General features: G+C 54.2%; 2 protein-coding genes across 2 annotated transcripts in view; both read left to right on the top strand.

Annotated features, from left to right (window-relative positions):
• The first annotated feature begins 155 nt into the window (after window positions 1-155).
• OAF (out at first homolog) lies at window positions 156-10,980 on the top strand. The gene is made up of 4 exons (XM_042832121.1): window positions 156-377; window positions 8,165-8,299; window positions 8,826-9,006; window positions 9,424-10,980. Exons 1-4 carry the CDS (start codon window positions 156-158, stop codon window positions 9,696-9,698), a joined length of 813 nt encoding a protein of 270 aa, XP_042688055.1. The 3' UTR covers window positions 9,699-10,980.
• Window positions 10,981-13,695: 2,715 nt separating this feature from the next.
• The window catches only part of POU2F3 (POU class 2 homeobox 3), a 35,059-nt gene continuing 29,571 nt past the window's right edge, over window positions 13,696-19,183 (top strand). Inside the window, exons 1-3 of the mRNA XM_042832089.1 lie at window positions 13,696-13,906; window positions 17,301-17,354; window positions 18,030-18,098. Of these exons, the coding sequence (XP_042688023.1) occupies window positions 13,696-13,906; window positions 17,301-17,354; window positions 18,030-18,098 (334 nt within the window). The remainder of the gene's footprint in view (window positions 13,907-17,300; window positions 17,355-18,029; window positions 18,099-19,183) is intronic.

Below are 19,183 nucleotides of genomic sequence, written 5' to 3'. Positions count from 1 at the left end.
CTCTCCGCGCTGGGGGAGGAAGTGCGGCCGGGGGGGGGGGGGGGGGGCGAGGGGAGCTGCGGAGGAGCGGGGATCGCTCCGCACCGCTCCGCCCGATGCGGGACGGGGGCGGCGGCCGCGCGGCTCTGCGCTGAGCCCCGGGAAGGCGCGGTGGGATGCGCGGCCCCCGGCTGCCGGCGCTGCCCGCCCTGCTCTGGCTCGCCTTAGCCCCGCTACCCGGCCCCGCTGCCAGGGCTGAGCTGCGGGTGCGGGTGCGGCTGCCCGGCGGGCAGGTGACGGAGGAGAGCCTGCAAGCGGACAGCGGTTCCGACTGCATCAGCCTGGAGCTGCGGAAAACCGACGGGGCGCTCATCGGTCTCACCGCCGACTTCAGACAGGTGAGGTGGGGGGATCTGCCCGCTCCCCGTGCTCCGGGAAGGCGCTCTCGGGGATGCTCTGCTCTCCCCGAGGGGAGGGTGTGATCTGAAAGCCTGTTTTCTCCCTTGGTCCGATCGTGGCGAAAGACTCACGGTGCGTTCTGCCGCCCGCGGTGATTCTTAGCTGGGAGACAGAGGGCTGCACTTGGGACCATTAGCCCTGGTTGAGTTTAGCTCGGATCGGGGCTCTGGTGCTGAGTTTTGTGGGATGTGACTTTGTTCCTCCTGGTAAAGCCTGGCTGGGGGTCCAGAAGGCAAATCTGTTAGGACGAGGGTTATGGTTTCAAACTACAACAGGGAGTGTTTAGATTGGATATAAGGAAGAAGTTCTTTGCAGGCAGTGAGGCACTGGCACAAGCTGCTCAGAGAGGTGTAGTACCCCATCCCTGCAGACAGCCAAGGTCAGGCTGGAGGGGCTCTGGGCACCGCTAGAGCAGTGGGTGTCCCTGTTAATTACAGAGAAATTGCATCAAGTGGCCTCTGAGGTTCTCTTCCAACTCAAACCAGTAACCACTTCTGAGAAATGTGGGCTCCTGTGCATGCAGGAGGAAGGGTCCTCCATCTACCCTCAGGCACTGCTGGGTCTTTGTTAGCAGCCTGCATGGAGCACCTCTGTGTGTGCAGCTCTGTGCCCTGCAAACAGTCCCACTTGTAGCCTGGGCTGCCTGTGTGGGGAATGGAGGTGGTGAGTTTGCAGTGGGATGAGCAGCAACATCTGCTCTGTGCCCAGCTGAGTGCAGCAGGTCTTTTTCTCCCTGCTTGAGCTGAGAGATGCACGGCTTTGGCAACTGCAGTGGGGCATGGAGCAGTCAGGGCAGGAGAGTGTCTGTGTGATGGGGAGAGCTCCAGTCCGTGGCTCCTGCATGGGCTGAGCATGTTCTATATGTCTCCAGGGCATCTCTCTCCATGCCACATATGGGGTGCGGCTGGTTTCTCAGGTGGATGGCTGCTGTCTTTGAGAGCACGTGTGTGTGTGTGTGTTGTTGCCAGCCAAGCGCTTCCCATACAACCTGGGACTGCCAGCCCTCTCCTCCCAGCCCTCTCCCAGGCTCTGTGGCCTCTCTGCAGGGAGGTGATGCTCACAGAGCCGAAGCTGCAGATCCCACGCTTCTCAGCGGGAGATGAGAACCTCAGAGCCAGCACAGCAGAGCTTAACAAGCTGGATGCAGTGGATTTCCTATTGCCCAGGGGCGAGCTGTGTGCTGCCGTGTCAGTGGCACAGCTGTCCAGGTAGCACCGTGATGTTATCTTGTTCCAGCCCTCTGCTCACACTGTTTGCTTTGGTGGACTTTGTCTTGCAGCAAGAGGAAGCTCAAAGCCAGGAGGTAGGCAGGAGTGGTGCTCTGAGCCCTTGAGAACCTTGGAGCCTTCTCCCAGGGACTCCCCTGGTGCCTCTTTTCCTTTTTGGTGGACCTTTTTGGTCCCTTTGATGATCTTTTTCTGTCTGCAGAGTCGAGAGATGTCAGTAGAAGCCATGCTGACTTGGGACAGCGTGCACACTAGCACACATGCAAGGAAACAGTCCCATGGCTCTTGTGGGGGTGGGGGGGAAATAAATTACAAGAAAACATGGCACACCAGGAGGGCTTTTAAGCCTCCAGATTGTAGAACTGCATACCACAGCGCATTCCTGGCTGAGGGAATTCCAAACTCTGCAGAGCTTTAGGTCGGTCCTTTGGGGGTCTGGGATGTGACACGGGGAGCTCTGATGTCCTGAGCTGTTGACCCTTCCAGCTCTTTTCACTTCACATGCAGGGTCTTGCCCTCAAATCTCACCTACAAACCCAATGGGGTGCGTGTTGACTCTTCTCCTGCTCTTACCCTGCTTATAGCTGAGCTTTTCTCTGAAGGTATCTGTGCCATTAAGTCCTTAGCTCCATCCATGCCTTTGGCTCCTAGTGGAGATGCACAGGCAGTGCTCCCTGGAAGTTTTGCAAGCAGCAGCCCTGGTGCAGCCTGTTCTCAACCTTCAGCTTTAGAACAGCAAGGGACAGGCTGTTGGAGCAAAGCTGAAGAAAGCCAACAAGACGTGGAGGAGATGAATGTGTGGAGCAGTGAGTAATGATGTGAGCAAGAAGCTGCCTGGCCAGGCATCCCCTGCTGACCTGTTCCCCTGGCTGCACGCAGGCATTTCCCTATTCTGTGCTGGTGCTCATCTCTCCAGCGTGATACAACTTCTCCTCTCTGGAGAGAAGGTCTGCAGGCTGTCTGTGAAGGCAGCTGGGATTGTAAAGCCAGGTTTCCCAAGCTGGATTGTGGGGTCGTGCTGTGGTTGGGTTGCTGGGTTTCTCCACAAATGCTTTTCCACTTCTCTGGCTTAAACAGTAGAGGAGCAGTCCAAAGGCACATCTTTCTTTCTTATTTTTTTTTCTTTTGCTGACAAATAATTGCTGTTAGACCATGGGCTGGACAAGAAAGGAGCAGTGAGATCATGGCTCAGCTCTTTGCTCTGCTGGAAGCCGAGTGGGGCTGGAGCAGTGCTCCACAGATGGGCCTAAGCCTTTCTATTCCACCCTTTCAAAGCTGAACCTGGAGGAGTCGTGTCCTCAGAGCAAACCACGGTGTTCTCCTCGTTCCTTTAGGCACTGCTCAGTGGGACCCCAACCTGAGACTGAATGTGCAATAGCAAAAACCCTTTTCTTTTCTGGCAGTTTGGAAGGATGTGATGAGAACGGTTCTTTGCCAACTTTTTGTGCTGTAAGGCGCAAAATTTATTGCAGAAAGGAAGGAGGGGAGACATCAACTCGAAATGTTGTGTCTGATTTCAAAAACATGACTGTGCCAGCTGTTAAACAGTGGCCTGAGAGCAAAGTGGGTGGTTCTAGCCCAAGGTCAGCACAAAGATACGGAGAAGTTTCTTTTTCCTTCTGATTGCTGGAAAAATGGTGCTGGAAACACAAGGGGGAAAGCATGGCTGTTGGTGTTGTAACCCTTTTGCTGCTGGTCCCTTTGGGTTCCTTTGTTACTAAAGTTGAAGCCCATCCTGTTAGGTGCTAAAGGACCAGGGGATGTAGGAAAGCATCCATACAGAGATGGCATCTGTAAAATGTGGAAAGCTGCCTCTTGCCCTCTGTACAGATACCAAATATATGTATATAAGGAAAGTTAGTCCATGGGTAGGATGAACGTGCTCTAGTTATATGGGATGAGTTAGAAAGAATCACCCAGCTCTGTTGCTGTGCTTCACTCTCATCTGAAATACCTGCTGTTGGCTACTCATAGGAGTTGGTTAGCAGGCAGGATGGACCAGGGACCTCCAAATTCCTCTGTTTTCCTAGGAGAGCTCACTGAATGTATTCACTGTTCCCCACTGGGACAGATGCTGCTGATGCCTGCTGTTAGATAAGCAGGGGTCTTTCTAACTCTCACTGGGAGGGATGGAGCGATGTGGGGTGAGAGCCAAACATGCTGGGGTGTAATGAGGTGGCTGAGAATCCTCGTTTGGTGGAGCTGATGGCTGAGTGCAGGGAAGTGGCTGTGCTGCATGCAGTGGCTGCAGGAGGAGCTCTGCCCTTTGCTCCTGCACAGCCCCAGGCATATTGCTGCTGGGGCGGGATCTGGCTTCTGAAGTGGCTTCTGAGAGCGAGCTGTCTTTGGGCAGCCCTCACATGGCAGTGCCAAGCGTGAGGATGCAGAACTGGAGGATGCTCCTGGAATTCAGGGCGCAGAGCTGGAAAAGTCAGCTTTTAGGGTGGATCACCAAAGTGCCTTCTGGTAGAAGAGGGGTTAAACCATAATCCTCTCTTAACCAGAGTCACTCAGCTGGCTGCCCCCCCAGCGTGGCTGCAATAACACACGCTCTGCAGAGCTGTGCTTTACAAGCACAACAACTTTCTGGCCAGCTCTAGCAGTTCCCCGGGGCTCTGCAGGCAGGGCCACGACCACAGCAGAGACTGCTGGCAATGGGGGGGATGTGGGGCTGGGGGTTCCCGGTGCCCCAGCAACAGCTTCCCTATGCCTGTGCCCCCCACCCTGCGTAGACAAAACCAGATCCCTCAGCAGCGCTGATGTCCCTGGGGGAGAGAAGTTTGGCAGGAACGCTGAATGGTTTGGGGGGAGGAAAGCACTGAAATAATTTATTTCCCTGAGAACTGGTTTGCTCCACTCCACGTGAAGCCGAGACGCCGGGCTCTGATCTGGACCACACAGGCTCGTATGTCTCTGCAGGATCCAGCCTGGAAATGGAGGTGGAATTGTTCCCACACCCCAGATGGCAGCCCCTGGAGGAGCTGGTGGGGGTCAGCGCTGGGAGGGAGGAAGCTGTGTGATTTCTTTGCACTTCTACGCAGTCTAACTCTTTGCTGGAAGTTGCTTCCATGCATGCAGGGAACTGGCTGTGCAGCTTTTCTGTCTCCTTTAGGGATGAGGAGCTGCTCTCCCCATGCCCTGCCGGGCTGCGGTTCCCCCAATGCTGCAGCTGCAGAACTGGTTGTTCCCTGCTGCACCACCGTCCTGTCCAAAGCCAAACAATAGCTGTAACTGTAGCCGGGTTGGGGCCAACCATTCTCAACGCCCCCGTGATGAGTTCATCTGGAGAGTCCCTGCGTTGCAGAGGCAATGCTCTGTCGGGGCTTGTTCCCTGCTGGGAAATTTTGCAGAAACCCAGAATTCAAGGTGCACTGGGTTGCCTTGGCTGGCTACCGACCTTGGCACTGATTTCTCCTGCTCTTCCTGGTGGGAACGAGGTGAGGTGCCTGGGGAGGGAAGGGCTCTCTGGGAGCAGGAAACCCTTTGGTGGCTCTTTCCATGTGAAAAGCGTGGCATATTTTTGGTGTGACGAACTTTTTGCTTTATCAGAGCAAGGGCAGGGAGAGCAACCGAAGGAGCTCTTGTTGGGTTGAGGTATTTCCAAGGAACTCTCTGAGCTGAGCCACTGGAGGATGGAAATGGCCAGCATCCTGGGGACACCAGAGGCACGTCCCCTCCCCGGGGTCTCTGTGGGTTGAAGGCTTTGACCGCAGCAGCGTCAGCAGGGCTGGTGGAAGGTTTGGTTGAGATAAGAATCTGCCTTTGCTGTTTGATGTACGTGGGCAGCCGGGCGCGGAGGCTCTGATTCAGCACAAGGGGCTGTGATGGGAGGTGGGGAGCCCAGGGGCACGGGAAGAGATGGGAGGAGATGAGCTGGGAAAGGAGAACCTGGGGTGGAGGAAAGGATGGGTCAGCATCCGCTTCCCTTCCTGCCTCTCAAGTTGGTCTTTGCTGTCTTTCCCCTTCTCTCATTTCTCCTCCAGCTTACCCTCACTGCAGAACCACTTTTCGGTGCTTTTCTCTCCATCCTCCCAACCCTTACCAAGAATTTTTGCAGGGTTACCTGGACCTCTGTTTCTCAACATCCTCCCATTTTGCAAAAATCACCCCCAGGCTGGGAAGTCCTGCGCTGTCATTCATCTCCTGCGTCCACTTGAGGTTTCCAGACCTAGTGCAGAGCATACCTGTTCCTGTCTGCTATTTCCAGACCCAATGCTGATGGTGCAAAGTGAAGTCAGACTAAATCCATGGGTGAAGAAGAGATGCCAGGCTCAGGCACTGGCCGTGCTTTGTAGCAGAGAAGCACAGCTGGACCAGATGCAGCGATGGGGCTCCTTCTGCAGTGCCACTGTCTCGGGGGGGATTGTCCCCATTAAAGCTGTCAAAAAGTTCTGACTCAGCAGCAATCTCGTGTGCATTTCCATGAGTGTTTCAGTTTGGGTTTTTCTTGGGTCAGCGTCAAGTTTCGGATGTTTTGCTCTCTTCTCATTCTCCCATTGCACTGCTTCAGCCATAACCCCAGCCACTTAAACAAGCCCAACTTATCTTTTTTTCATGGTATTTTTTGCTTTCCTTTAGATTTTATTTTATTTTATTTTTGTTGTACTTAAATGAAATGCCTTCAGATGCGGTTGTAAGACCCTGGAGAACACAGCAGCTTTGAGTTCTGCTGCTGCCTCCCAGGCTACGCCGCGCTCTCAGATGTTTCCCATGTCTGCACAGAGGTGTCAGTCAACCCAGGAGCACTAAAGGCAGTGATTAAAACAGCCTGGTGTTTGTGGGCAGAAGCAATCGGTATCTCTTTCTTTCCAAATCCCCTTTGATTCCTGCTTTTGCACTGAGTTTTCAGCACAACAGATGCATCCAGCAACATCCGTTCCCCTGTCCTGGGGGGGTGAAGTGCAGTGCTGATGGCAGCGCTTTGGGATGCGTGCTGAATTGTGTATGCTTTTGTTGTCTGGACAGGGAAGGCAGAAAATGCTGGCCTGCATGACCTGGTGTGGGGAAAACCTTGGAGGGGACGTGGCTTGGAGCCACAGAGAGGCTCCCTTCCTCATGGGCAGGAGGGCTGGAAGAACGTGACCTGATGGCCATCCAGCAGGCACAGCCCAGGGGCCAGAAGGCAGCACTTTGGCATAGCCATGTATGTGAGATGCCAAAACTATTGACCGAAGGTCAGCTGCAGCTGATCGTAATGGATTCCTTCTGGCTTTAACAATTCATGACTTTTATTCCTGTTCCACGTGCTGTTGGCTCCAGAAATGAGTAATTTGTACTCTGAAGTTGGGACCGCTCATCTGGAGTGATGCGTGGAGGTGATGACTGTGTGATATTTGCTGAACAAAAGCTGGTGCAGGTTTTGACCATGCTTGATCCCAGCTTGTTATTAGTTTATTGGCCAAATGAGGACCTTTGCTGTACCAAAGATACCTGGGATATATTTATTATTAGTTGATGGCAGATGGGAGCTGTGACCAGCTGCTTCTAAAGGGCTTTGGTTACAACACATGAAGTTTGTAGCTTGGAGGGAAAAAATGGGCCTCTCTTGATACAGAACATGGACTGGGATGCAGTTTTGGAACTTTTTGGTCCCTGTCAGGCTGTTGCTTGGAAAAAGATCCTCCAGTCCCAGTAGTGCTGTTGTACAGTGCAGTGTTGGGACTGAGCGTGTCTCGTCCTCTCACCCATTCCACCCTCACCCTCATGCCTTCCTGCACATGATGTGCTTCCTCTCATCCCTTCCTCTTGCCTTCTGGTCACACATTGGGGCCCTGAGCAGGACAGACCACATTACAGAAACTAACAGCAGCAATGAACTTGTTTAACACTGCCTGTGTGGCGTCGGGGGGTCTGTGTGCTTCAGCTGCTGCATTAACATGGTTTATTCCTTCACACGCTTGAAGATGAAACACTAGGAGGCACTTTTCCCCTTTAAACTTATTCTCCTGAGGCTATTGCAGCCTGGTGAAGTGAAACCCTCGTGGTGGCACTTGGTGCTGCTTTGCTTGAGGTGAGTGGCTTTTCTCCTGGAGGGACGTGGAGCCAACATGAGGCTTTTCCAGGCTGAAGGGTGAAGGAAACAGCTTGGAGCTGAGTGTGGGCATGTGGCAGCCTCTGCCTGTAATGGGAGAGCCTCAAGGGGTGGGTTTGAAGGTGAGCATCTCCTGCTGGGACAGAATGAGCTCCTTGCTTGTTGAAGGATGAGCCCCAGCTGTTGCTTGAGGGCGCAGGGATGTGGGGTGGGAGCTGGGAGCAGCCTGTCCTGCTATGCTGGGACAAACAAGCCATTACTTCTTTAGACACTGTTACTGCACTGCAGGCCTGGGTGGGATGGAAGCTGGGAGCAGACACCTGAGCTCAGGTAGCAGAAGTATGAGACCTTTGACTCTGTTCTTTGGGCTGGAACTTTCTGCAAGATCCTGCCTTCACCCATTATGTGCCAAAGGCCTCTGACCCACTCCGTGATTCTTTTTTTTTTCCTCCAATTCTCTCTTTGTCAGGAGGTGAAAATCTTCCGTGCCTTAATCCTGGGGGAGCTGGAGAGGGGCCAGAGCCAGTTCCAAGCACTCTGCTTTGTCACACGGCTCCACCGCAACGAGATCATCCCCAGTGAGTCCATGGCCAAGCTACGACAGGTAGGAGCCAACCCCCACCCCTGGGGGTCCATCCTGGGTTGCTTAGGGCTTCCCATGCAGCTGCCCCATGGCTGGGCTCTGTTAGACCCGCCTTTGACCTCCCATCCTGCCTAAGGGGCTCAGTATTAAACTAATGTCGTTCATAGCATCGATCCCGGTCTACTAAAAAAGCCAACCAGAGGCCTGATGTAATTTGGGCAGTGTCAAAGGGTGAGCGATTGCCTGGAGCTGTCACCACAAAAACCTCTGCCCAACATTGTCCACTGACTTAATTGCTGATTTGGGAGCATCCATCACAACAGAGCACTGATAAATGTTCACAGGTGACTCAAAGCAGTAATAAACTATCGTCAGTTTCAACATCACTAAGTGCCTTTTTTTGAGGAGATCCCAGATGGGATGCAGGTGCACTCACAGGGGAGCATCCATTTGCACTTTTTCCTAAGTTGGCATGAAATTCTGCCACGCTGCAAGGGATCGTTTCCTGCAGCCAGGATTCAGGTTGTTCTGATCTCATCCATTGCAGAAGAACCCCAGGACGGTGCGGCAGGCAGAGGAGGTGCGGGGCCTGGAGCATCTCAGCATGGACGTAGCTGTCAACTTCAGCAAAGGGGCCCAGCTGAGCTCTCACATCCACAACGTCTGCGCAGAGGCCAAAGAAGCAATTTATACCCGAGAAGAAGATGTCAAATTTTGGCTGGAGAAAGGTAAAAGTTTCCTTTGCTGGGGCTGGAAGTGGTCCCATCACTGAGCTGGCACGGCGTTGTGCTCTCTGATGCCAGTGGTTGGCATGGAATGCTTCTGCTCTTGTTTGCTGTTGCATGGTCGTGGTATGCGCACACCACGCTGTACTCTTCTGTTCTTCAGCATGTATCTGCTGTAGTGCTGCTCTCCTCGTGAACCTAATTAGGTGTTGCCTGGTCCACCACCCAAAAGAGAAGCATTCTTTGCATTCTTTATGTCTTTTGGCTTGTTCTCCCTACTGACCATTCTCCTCCCATGCCTCCCATCCCACACCCATGTTGAACACCCCCCGACGCCTCCCTCTCTGCCCTCAATCTCCTCCTCCACCTTCGGGTTGGTGCCATGAGTGCCCTGAGCACTTCTCCTGCTTTGTCCTACAGGGATGGACGGCTCCATGTTCGAGGTCCTGCCACAGACATCTGACCTGCCCGACCTGCAGCGCTGCAAGCTGTGCACGGACCGCTGGAAGCCGTGCATCTGCAGCTACTCACTGAGCATCGAGTGGTACCCGTGCATGCTCAAGTACTGCAAGAGTCGTGATGCTGCAGGCAAGGTTTCTTCCTACAAATGCGGCATCCGCAGCTGCCAGAAGGGCTACACCTTTGATTACTACGTGCCGCAGAAGCAGCTCTGTCTCTGGGATGAGGAGACCTAGCAGAGCTGGGCCAGGCCTCGTCAAGGAGTGGCTCGTCTGCCCTCCTGCTTGCAGTGCTGAGGGCCTCCTGGAGCTGGCTGCTCTGAAGAAGGAATTTGGTTTGCAGCGATGCCTTGTGCCAGGAGAGCTCTGTGAATGTGCCTTTCTTTTGGCCCCCTGTGCCCCCGTCCTGATGCTGCCTCGTGCTGTGATCAGCAGGTGATGCTGTCCTGCACGGCTTGCTGGCCTGAAGCAGCAGGAGGGCTGTGCCTTGCCCTGCTCTGCAGGTGTGAAGGGGTCAGTTGCGAGCACCACGGCTGCTTTGGGGCAGGGGGAGAAGCCATCCCACAGAGCCGGATTGTCCAACATTTCTGCCACCAAAAGCCCTTTGCTGACTTTGCCACCTCCTGGTGATGTGACAGCATTTCCCAATGGGAAAACAGCTGAGTTATGGGACCACAAACCCTGAATAAGGAAGGTATGAAGCCCACCCAAAGCCTACCTGTAGCTTTCCTAGCATCCAACCGCCTGCTATGTCCTTCCTGTGGCTATGAGGTGCTATGGGGGGATGCATCCCAGCAATTATTTCCACCCCAAAGGGCTGGTAATGAGGGCTCTAACTCACCCCCACTTAGACTAGTGAAGGCCCAACTTTTTGTGTTGGTTCCGTGCCTCACCCACTGAGCAAGAAACATCCAGAAATGTGTGACTGCCATCCTAACAGTGCACTATAAGGCAGGGGCGATCCCAGATGGGCATTGCAGATAGGGGAAAACAACATTCTGCATCTACGCCCAGCCTTGCATCCTACTTCACAAGGAGCTCTTAGGCAGCCCGTGCTGCTTTGCTGTGCCTTGGTTTGCCCTGTGTGTGAGCATGGATGGTGCCAGAGCCAACCATACACCTGGAGGGCATTGGACATAAAGTGCTGCAGAGCGCTGTGAGTTCTTCCACTCGACTCAGAACAAGCAGGGAGAAGACAGGGGCTCTTGGGGCTATAGGGAAGCCCCGTGCCTCCTGGTGAGAAGCCTTTTATCGTGTGCCTTTTTGCCTAAAATCCAGGATTTTTTTTTGGACCAAAAAAAAAAAAAAAGGAAAAAAAAAAATTGGTCACAATTATTTTTGTATTGATTACTTAAAGGGGAAGGGAGGGGAGGGAGAGAAGGGAAAGGTATTTTAATACTGCAACATGAAGTAAGATACACTTGAATGATTTTTTTTTTTTTTTAAGAGAAAAGCAATCCAATTATTTATCATTTCTAAGGTACAATAAACTGATTTTTTTTTTTTTTTTTTGAAGCATCCCTGGCCTGAAAAGCTCTGTTGTAACCTCAGTGTCACCTGTCTGTTTGGAATCTTGACTTGAGGGCTTTTGTGTCAAGCCTGTACTGTGAGCATTGAGGATTTTGGGGGAGGGTCGTCAGTGTGATCCTGCAGCTCCTTCTGTAATTTCGAGCCTGAGCTCTGGGCATGTAGCAGAGCCCAGGGGCAGCAATGGGGTCATGGGGTTCGGGAGGCTGGGGTCTGCTCCTCTCCCCCACAGGAGCGTATGAATGTGGGTCCGTGCCCAGCAGCCCCGGGGGAGGGATGGGGGATCCCCTTTTATCCATCCCTCTGCAGCAGAGGTGAAAGGAGGACGGCGTTTTGGGGCGGCTCGGAGCTCGTGCTGCTCGCAGGAGAAGCGTGGAGTGCTGATTCCCCCTAGCGTGGTGCAGGCAGAGTTTGCGCAGCCTCAGCCCTTCTGCACTTGAGCAACCGAAGCATCTCCCCATGATTTCTAAGGAGGCTGGAGCTGTTTTTCCCCTGCTGATGTGCTCAGCGTTACACGGGTTCCTGCTCGTCCTTGCTGGGCTCAGATCCTGGCACACAGGCGGCTCAAGCTGGCTGGGAGCTCTGACATAAATCCTCAAAGCTATAGGAGAAGCCTTGGGGGATTTTGTAACATCTTTCCACAGCCTGTGCTTGCAGCCCCGTCCCCAGGCCGTGCTGTCTGCAGAGCTCCCCTCCCACCGAGAGGGAGCACGAGTGGGCTGTGTGCAAGTGGTGAGGATGGGAGGCAGTGGGTCCTGATTGATGCTCACGGGGAGGAAAGAAAGGAATAGAAGTGCAGCTGATTTCTGTCAGCAGCGTATCTGCAGGCATCCAGGAGGGATTGTCTCAGGGTGGAGTCAAAGCAAATCTGCCTTTGCCTGGGAAAGGTGTCCTTAGGGCTGCAGCTCTCCTCTCTTGTCTGTCTGTACATCTCAGGGCGGCTTCAGGTGGCTTAACCACGAGGTCACGTACTTTCCTGGCAATGGTCTCCAGGTGAGGGGCTTCTGAGGAGAAAAACACGATTTCTTTCTTTCTCGCTGTCCCACCTACCGCAGAATAAGAACCAGAAAAAAAGCAGAGCCTAGCAGCTGGGACCAGGAGAGGGCACTGCGGGGCCGCCTATGGCCGGGCCAGCATCCCGGGTTGGGGGGTGTGCGGTGTCAGCTGTGCGGCCGTGCGGGACACCCGGGGGATAAGGATAGGCTGCCCTGCTCTGGAGCAAGGAGGAAGCATTGGGGAGCAAAGGGAAAAAAAGAAAGAGCATCAAAGGAATGTGTTTGAGTGCTTGAGATGGGGAAAAAGAGAGTGTTGGTGACCCTCAGCCTTTCAGGAGCTCTTTCTCTGCACCTCTTCCAGCTGGCTGAGTGCCACCTCCAAAGCCACGTCTGACGCAGTGCGGACACCTGATCGCATCAGGCTTCGACATGGGGAAATCCCAGGTGTGGGGGTCACGCTGATGCCACTCACAAGCAGCCCAGCAGTGCCCAGGAGTGCCCACGGGTCCAGCTGAGCTGGGGCTGTGCCACAGAGCTGTGGCAGAAGGCCAGGAGAAGAAGTCCTGCACAGTCTACCTGTGTCGGCTCCTGCTTCCTGGAGCAGCTGTGAAAACAGCCCACAGTCATCTCCCTTCAGTCCCTCCATCCTGCCAACCTGGGAACCTCCTCTCTCCATTTTTATTCTTGCTTTCCTCATCTTCTTTTAATTTTGAAGCACATCCTTGCAGCCCTCTCCCATGGGTGTCCCCTCACGCTCCAGCCCCAGAGCCCCCCACAGTTGGGATGAAGGTGAGGTTCTCCAGCCCCTTAGCCTCACACTGGGGTGGAGGTGAAGCCTGGAGAGCCTGCCCACCACCCACCCATCCCTTGGGAGAAACCTGTCTTTCCAGGGAGGGAGAGCAGCATGTGGGAAAGCCAAGAGCCCTGGAACGTGCACGAGGCAGGGAGAGATGGATGTGTGATAGCTTGTACCTGGCAGCTCTGATGGATAAAGCCTGTTAACGCTTTCAGGAAGGGGCTGAGCAGGAGATTGGGAGGTTTGTACACCCCTAAGCAAGGCAGGAGGCATCGGGGCGGTGCAGGGGGCAAACAGAGACAACAGGTATAGAATCATAGAATGGTTTGAGCAGGTCGGGGCGACGCTGGTGCTGTCATGGGATGGAGCGCCGGCCTGCCTGCAGCTAGGGGATTTTCTCCCTGGCTTCCCTGGAATCCTGGAGCCTGACATGACACGGTGGAGAGGAGGAGGCCCTGCTTCCCTCTCCTCGAGCCTCGTGGCAGGGAGAACAGCTTGGGAAGGGCTAGCTGCGTGCAGCACCGCTCCGTCCCACGCCGAGCGCTTCCACGGATCCCCCAGTGCTCAGCCCCATGCAAGCGGCCCAACACAACCACCACAAAGTGCCGCTTCCCTCTGTGTGCCACCTCGTGCCTCGACCCCTCGAGATGCCCGCAGCCTCCCCGCAGCACGAGGCTACGCGGGGCAGCAGCCAGGCCCGCTCGCAGGTGCTGCGGGGCTCATCGAGGCGGCGCGGGCGGGCGGGCGATCCGCCTCCTTCCCACCCCACCCCACACCCTGGTAGCGCTGCAGGGACTCATCCATTCCCCGGTTACTAATATGCAAATGGTGCTTTTGCATGGGCCGGGCGCCAGGCTGCTGGGTGTCAGGGCACCCGAGGGAGCCGGAGGTGGGGCGAGGCGTGGCGTGGAGCCGCATGCTCACCTGGCCCTGCATGGCAACAGGCAATGGAGCTGTAGGTCCCGTCGGGAGCGGACCCGCGCCCGGTTCGAGAGGCAGCAGCGGGTGGCAGAGGAGGGAGGGCAAACTGGCAGCCCCTGGCAACCTGGGGCTGACGGCAGGAGGCTGGGCGCACCGCGGGTTTCCCCCCGCCAGCAGGATGGTGAACCTGGAGTCCGTGCACGCAGGTAAACGAGCGCGGCAGGAAGGATCGGGCTGCAGGAAATGGGGTTGCTGCGATTCCCATGGCTTTTCCCCCTCCTCGACCTCCTCTTCTCTCCTCTCCTGTTGGAGTCAGTGATCGCAGCTGGCACACAGGGATGGATGCTGCCTTGACCCTTTTTAGGGTGCGCAGTGTGGAAGTGCTGCTCGTACTGCTGGCACCAACGTGGGCTGCAGAGCAGAGCAGAGAGAAAGATTTTGGGGCAGCTGGAAACTGGGCAGGCAGTGCCTGAGCCCCAGGTCTGGTGTCATTGGGGTAAAGCTGGGAGCAGTGAGAGGGGTGAAGTCAGAGGGCTGCAGGAAGGATGTGTGACTGAGAGGGAGGGGGGCTGCAAGGAGAAAAGGGAATGACGAAGAAGGAAAAGGAGGGAGAAATGAATGAGCAGAGAGCTGCAGGAGGATGGGGCGACTCCTGATGGGATGGGGAGAACAGGGAATGAATGAAGGGCGATACGCAGAAGGAGCAAGCGCTGCTCCCAGGGGGTTTGACACAGCGGTGCAGCCTGGAAGCTCCACATCTCCAGGCAGCCCTCACTGGGAGCAGAGCAATGGGTGCCAAACACCTCAATGCTGCCAGGAGCTCAGGCTCTCCCTGCACCTCGGGTTTGGCTGCTGCTCCCATCCTGAGGAGCCCCTGCGAAGAGAGGAGGGACCATCCTTGGGCATGTGGGGCTGTGAACTGGGTCCTGACAGCCCCTGCTGTGGGATGGAGTGCTGGAGGCAGGGGCCACGTGCAGCTGAGCTGGGAGCCTCCACACCACTGGGAGAGGCAGCGGGAGGAGGGCAGTGCAGTGGGGTCTGAGCACCTGCGCTGGCCCGGTGTGCAGCATCTCCCGGGGCTGCACCCCCCCCCAGGCTCCTATCTGCCCAGCTGCTGAACTTGTGGGCGACTCCTTCTTCATGAAAAGATTCCCCACATTGATACCGTGCCCTCTGTCAGAGCCCGTGGCATCGCTCCCGGGGTGGATTTGGCTGGGAGCTGCGTGGTGCAGGGTGCACGCTGAGCCTCCCTCCCCCAAATCGCCCACCGAGGGGCCCGAGCTTCCAACAGTGGATTTACAGGGAGGGAGACAAAGCTGAGCCCGGCTTTTTGCACGTGGCAGAGCCCAGAGCAGGTAGTAGGGAGTTATTCCCATTGCTGCAAAGGGGGATCTGTGTGCTGAGCAGCTTGGGAGGCTGAAACCCACATTGCTCCCCCCAAGCAGGGTCTGCACAGCACTCCCCTGCAGCAGAACCACCCCCTGCTCCTAACATCTACACCTTCTCAGCTTCCTGCAGCCTCCGCGGAGCTCGGGCACATAGAGCACAGCAAAACCCATCGGGTTCCAGGTGCCGGACTCAACCAACCCAATTTCTCCCCACTACTTTCTTTTCTCCTCTTAAAGCCACTGGGCTGGTTTACGCCTGGTGCCCATGTCAGAACAACTCCAAGGAATAAGGGCTTGGGAAAGCTTTATTTGCTGACACCATTTGTTTCGGCCAAAATAGAGATGCAGATATATCCCCAGAGAAGTGTCTGCACCGGTAGAGTTGCTTTGGTCTGGGTAAACAAAGCAGCCTGCCTCTTGTGCAGGTAGCTGAGCTCTGGCAGCACATTTTTAATATGGCCCAGGCCACAGCGGCGGCTCCTAATGGGGCTGTGGTTGGGAGTCAGGCAGTCCCACATTGCATTATTTTTCCCAGCCGTGTCTGCGCTCAGCTTGCTCTCCATCTATTGCAAAGCTGCATGGCAAGAGCCCGCATTTGCCTGGCCTCAGTGTCTCACAGCCTGCTTTGTCTTAAGAAAAACCATCACACGTGGGGGCTCGGTGTCACTCTGCCCCTGGGTTATGGTGAAGGACGTATAGTTCCCGTCATCCTGGCTGTGCTTGCATCAGAAAGTCACCCCCTGCATCCCCAGCCCTGGTTCCCAAGGACCCCTCAGAGGATGCAGCACTGCTATCCACATGTGCTCACCCATATCAGCAGACTTCCATCAAAAAACATTGCTTTTTTCCCCCTGGTTCTTTGTTAGTTTTTTTTTCTTTTTTTTCCCTATTTTTGGAGGCTTTTTTGAGCAGAGAGTGGGGTTTATTTTTCCCCTCGCAACGCATCCAAGCTGTAATAACTTGTGTCAGTGTGACGAGGGGAAGTTGAACCTTTGCGAAAACAAAACCCTTTTGCTTTCTGTATGAGAGCATCACAGGGCATCGTCTTATCTGCTGGCTGCAGCAGGAGGGAATTAAACTGATGGGTGATACCTGATAAGTAATCAAGTGGCAGATGCCATTCCTCAGCCCCCCACGCCTCACATGATAACCACAGATGGGTGAAGGATGCTGCTGGCTGCAAACTGCCCTGACCCCGTGTGAAGGGGCTGGGGGTGCACACAGCACATCGCTTTGCTGCTGCCCTGCTTTGTGAAGTTGTATTCTTCTTTTATTTGATGAGAACTTGGCTTCTCCTTCAGCTACCTCCTGGCAGCAGACAGAGCCGAGCGCTTTGTAGCCTGCCTAAGTCAGGGTCCCCTGGCAGCAGTACAAGACAAGATGTTTATAGCTGGAGATAATTGCTCTTCCTGCAGTAGAAATACTTAGAAGCCCCACTAAATGCTCGTGTCTTAATTGCAGAGGGATTACTTGAAACGAAACGTTTTTCCCTTCTCCTTTTCCTCCCTTGCTCCTTCAGACAGCTTAAGGAGAGGAAGTTTCTGAAGTGCATGGCTGGCTCTGTGCTGCCATCGTGCACAGCTTTGCTGTTTTTTCTTCCAGCAGACTTTAGCTTAGGAAAGAATTTCAGACCTTCACCTAAAGGAAGGCCTAAACAAAGCAGAGAGTTTGCCATTTGCACGCTGGAAGCTGCAATAGGAGGGAAATGAGAGAGAGGTGCTTGCTCTATTGTGAGCAATAGAGGGAAATTGGAATAAAAACACGCAAGCTGTTTTGGCCAGTTGGAAATAACAGGAGGCATGCATAGGGAAGAGGAAAAGGGCTGCGTGATGCCTTTAAGAAGGCTTCCACCTGCCTTTGCTGTCCCAGCAAAACCACAGCAAACAGTGCTCCGCTTCCACGCTGTTGTTATTCCCTGATGCAAATTGTGTGACTGCTGGGGCTGGGATTGGCTGCAGGAGGCACATGCAAATCACTCCGTTGGGTCTTTATAAAAATTTATTATCTTTTTTTCTTTTTCTTTCCCCCCCCCCACCCCTTCAACCTACCTGGAAAGAGTTAAAATTCCCATGCAAAGGGGAGAAAAGGGCGAGGGGGTGTCCGTCTGAATTTGAATAGATATTCTTCCTTCTTTCTCTCTGTGTACTTTGCCTCTGTTAAGGAGGAGACGAGGGATCTACAAAGTTGACCATTCCCTACTCTTTCCTTTCAGCTGTCCCCGAAGGAGAACGTGGCCCTGGGTGTGGTGGCAGCCATCACTTCAAGGGTAAATGATGAATTTTTGGCATTGAGGAGGATGGAGAGAGATGTGCTGGATGGTGCAGGCAGTGTTCTTCTGGGGGCAGCGAGCACGTGTTGGGTGAATAGTTTGCAAGCAGATGTATTGGGAAGAACGGAGTTTGGAAGGGGGTGAGGGAAGGAGCAATTGCCCTTAGAGCATCCTGCTCCGTGCAGTGCCAATATGGCAGCAAACCAACACCAGCTTGGCCACAACGTCCCAAAATGAAAGGATGGGACGTAGGGGAGGATGGAAACTGGGAGGGGTCCCCAGAGGTGCAGGGATGGAGGGCGGTGCCACCAGCTGCTCTGGGAGGTCTTCATAAAGGAGGAGCCTGGGGGGGGTTTGGAGGGCTCAGAAGTGCCCCTTGCCCTCTGCAGGAAGAGGAATGGCACGAAGGGTGAGAAGCACATCAGTGAGCTGAGAAGGGGGCTGCGAAGAGCAACAGGAGGGAAAGTGCATCCTCGGAGCTGATGAATATTCTAGTGGCTGTATGTTGAAGGAATCAGAAATTTGAAAGTCTGATGGTTTATTATAATTACACATTCATTTGTGCTGTTTAGTGGAAGCCACATGTGCCTGTTGCCTGGGACTGTGACCTGTTATTAAAATCAGTTGTGCCATCTTTTTTTTTCTTTTTTTTTTTTTTTTTTTTTTTTGCAGAGATCAAGATGAGCGGCGATGCGGCGGATTCCACGGACACCCGGCACGAACCCGACCAAGTGGAGCCAGGTAAGGGGGGGTCCAGGACACGGGGGGCTGTTGGGCAGAGGGGCAATGGGGTGCTGGAAGTTCCTGCCGTGCTTTGCTCCACGCCTGTTGCTCTGCATCGTGCTCCTGCAGCCAGCTGGGAGTTGATAAAAAATGCGCTCTGGGCAAGGATTGCACCCGTATCTTGATCAGCATGCAAGCTCCTCTGTCACAGCAGTGAATCAGTGCGTGGCTCGGCAATGTCCTCTGTGGTTTCAGCAAGGAAATGTGCTCCTTTCTTGCTAAATGAATTATGCCACTGAAATAGTCTTGGGCCGCCAGCTTAGCGCAAAGGTTGTACGCAGGGTCGATGCCAGGAATGCTTCCCCAGACACAGGGCCCAGGGACTGTGCCTTTTTTGGCCTCTTGTCTGTAGAAAAATGGGAGGGACTTGTGGAATACCCAAATGCAGCCAGGTTGTTCCAGCCAGAAGGGAACGCCACTCATCTTGAAGCGTCATGGGGTTTCTCACCCTGCTCCCACTTGATGCTCAGGCTGCTCTGTGGCTAGAAGCCCCAGATTCCCTTAATAATGTAAAACTGAAGAGCAGAGTGATCCTGAGAATGGAACAGCACTGAGTTATTCTAGTCCACCTACCGCTTCTTGCACTACCATGAGGTGTGAGATGCACTGGAAAATCAAAGCTGTGTTTTCCAGCATCACTTCTGCCTGCAGTGGGCTTTGAGGACAGGATTCGAGGACAGAACTTCACAAAGGCTTACGGTTGGGTTCTTTTTCAGGCCAATAAACAGCAGTAAGACAAGCATTAAGCACCCGCTGGTTACGGTTACAACAAACAAAGATTACTAGAAACAGAAAGGCTCATCTCTAGAGGTAGAAATAAACACCATTTAAAGCCAAAACTCATAGACAGCGTATGAGAGTTGTTGCTCTTTGGAGAACACAAAGCTTGGGGTGGGAAGATGTGTAACAACAGATTAAAACTTCACAGGGAATGATTTTATTGCTTCCCTTTTGCTTTTGTCAATTGAGAGGGAAAGGAAAAACAGGAGATCTTGGTGGAAGCCGGAGAAGCCCAGGCATGTTCTAATGGAACTGAAAGTGCC

Source organism: Centrocercus urophasianus, unplaced genomic scaffold (assembly GCF_019232065.1).
Source record: "Centrocercus urophasianus isolate 14NV4802_14NV808 unplaced genomic scaffold, USGS_Curo_1.0 seq_37, whole genome shotgun sequence".
Taxonomy (NCBI): Eukaryota; Metazoa; Chordata; class Aves; order Galliformes; family Phasianidae; genus Centrocercus; species Centrocercus urophasianus.
This window is presented reverse-complemented; position numbering and strand designations above follow the sequence as displayed.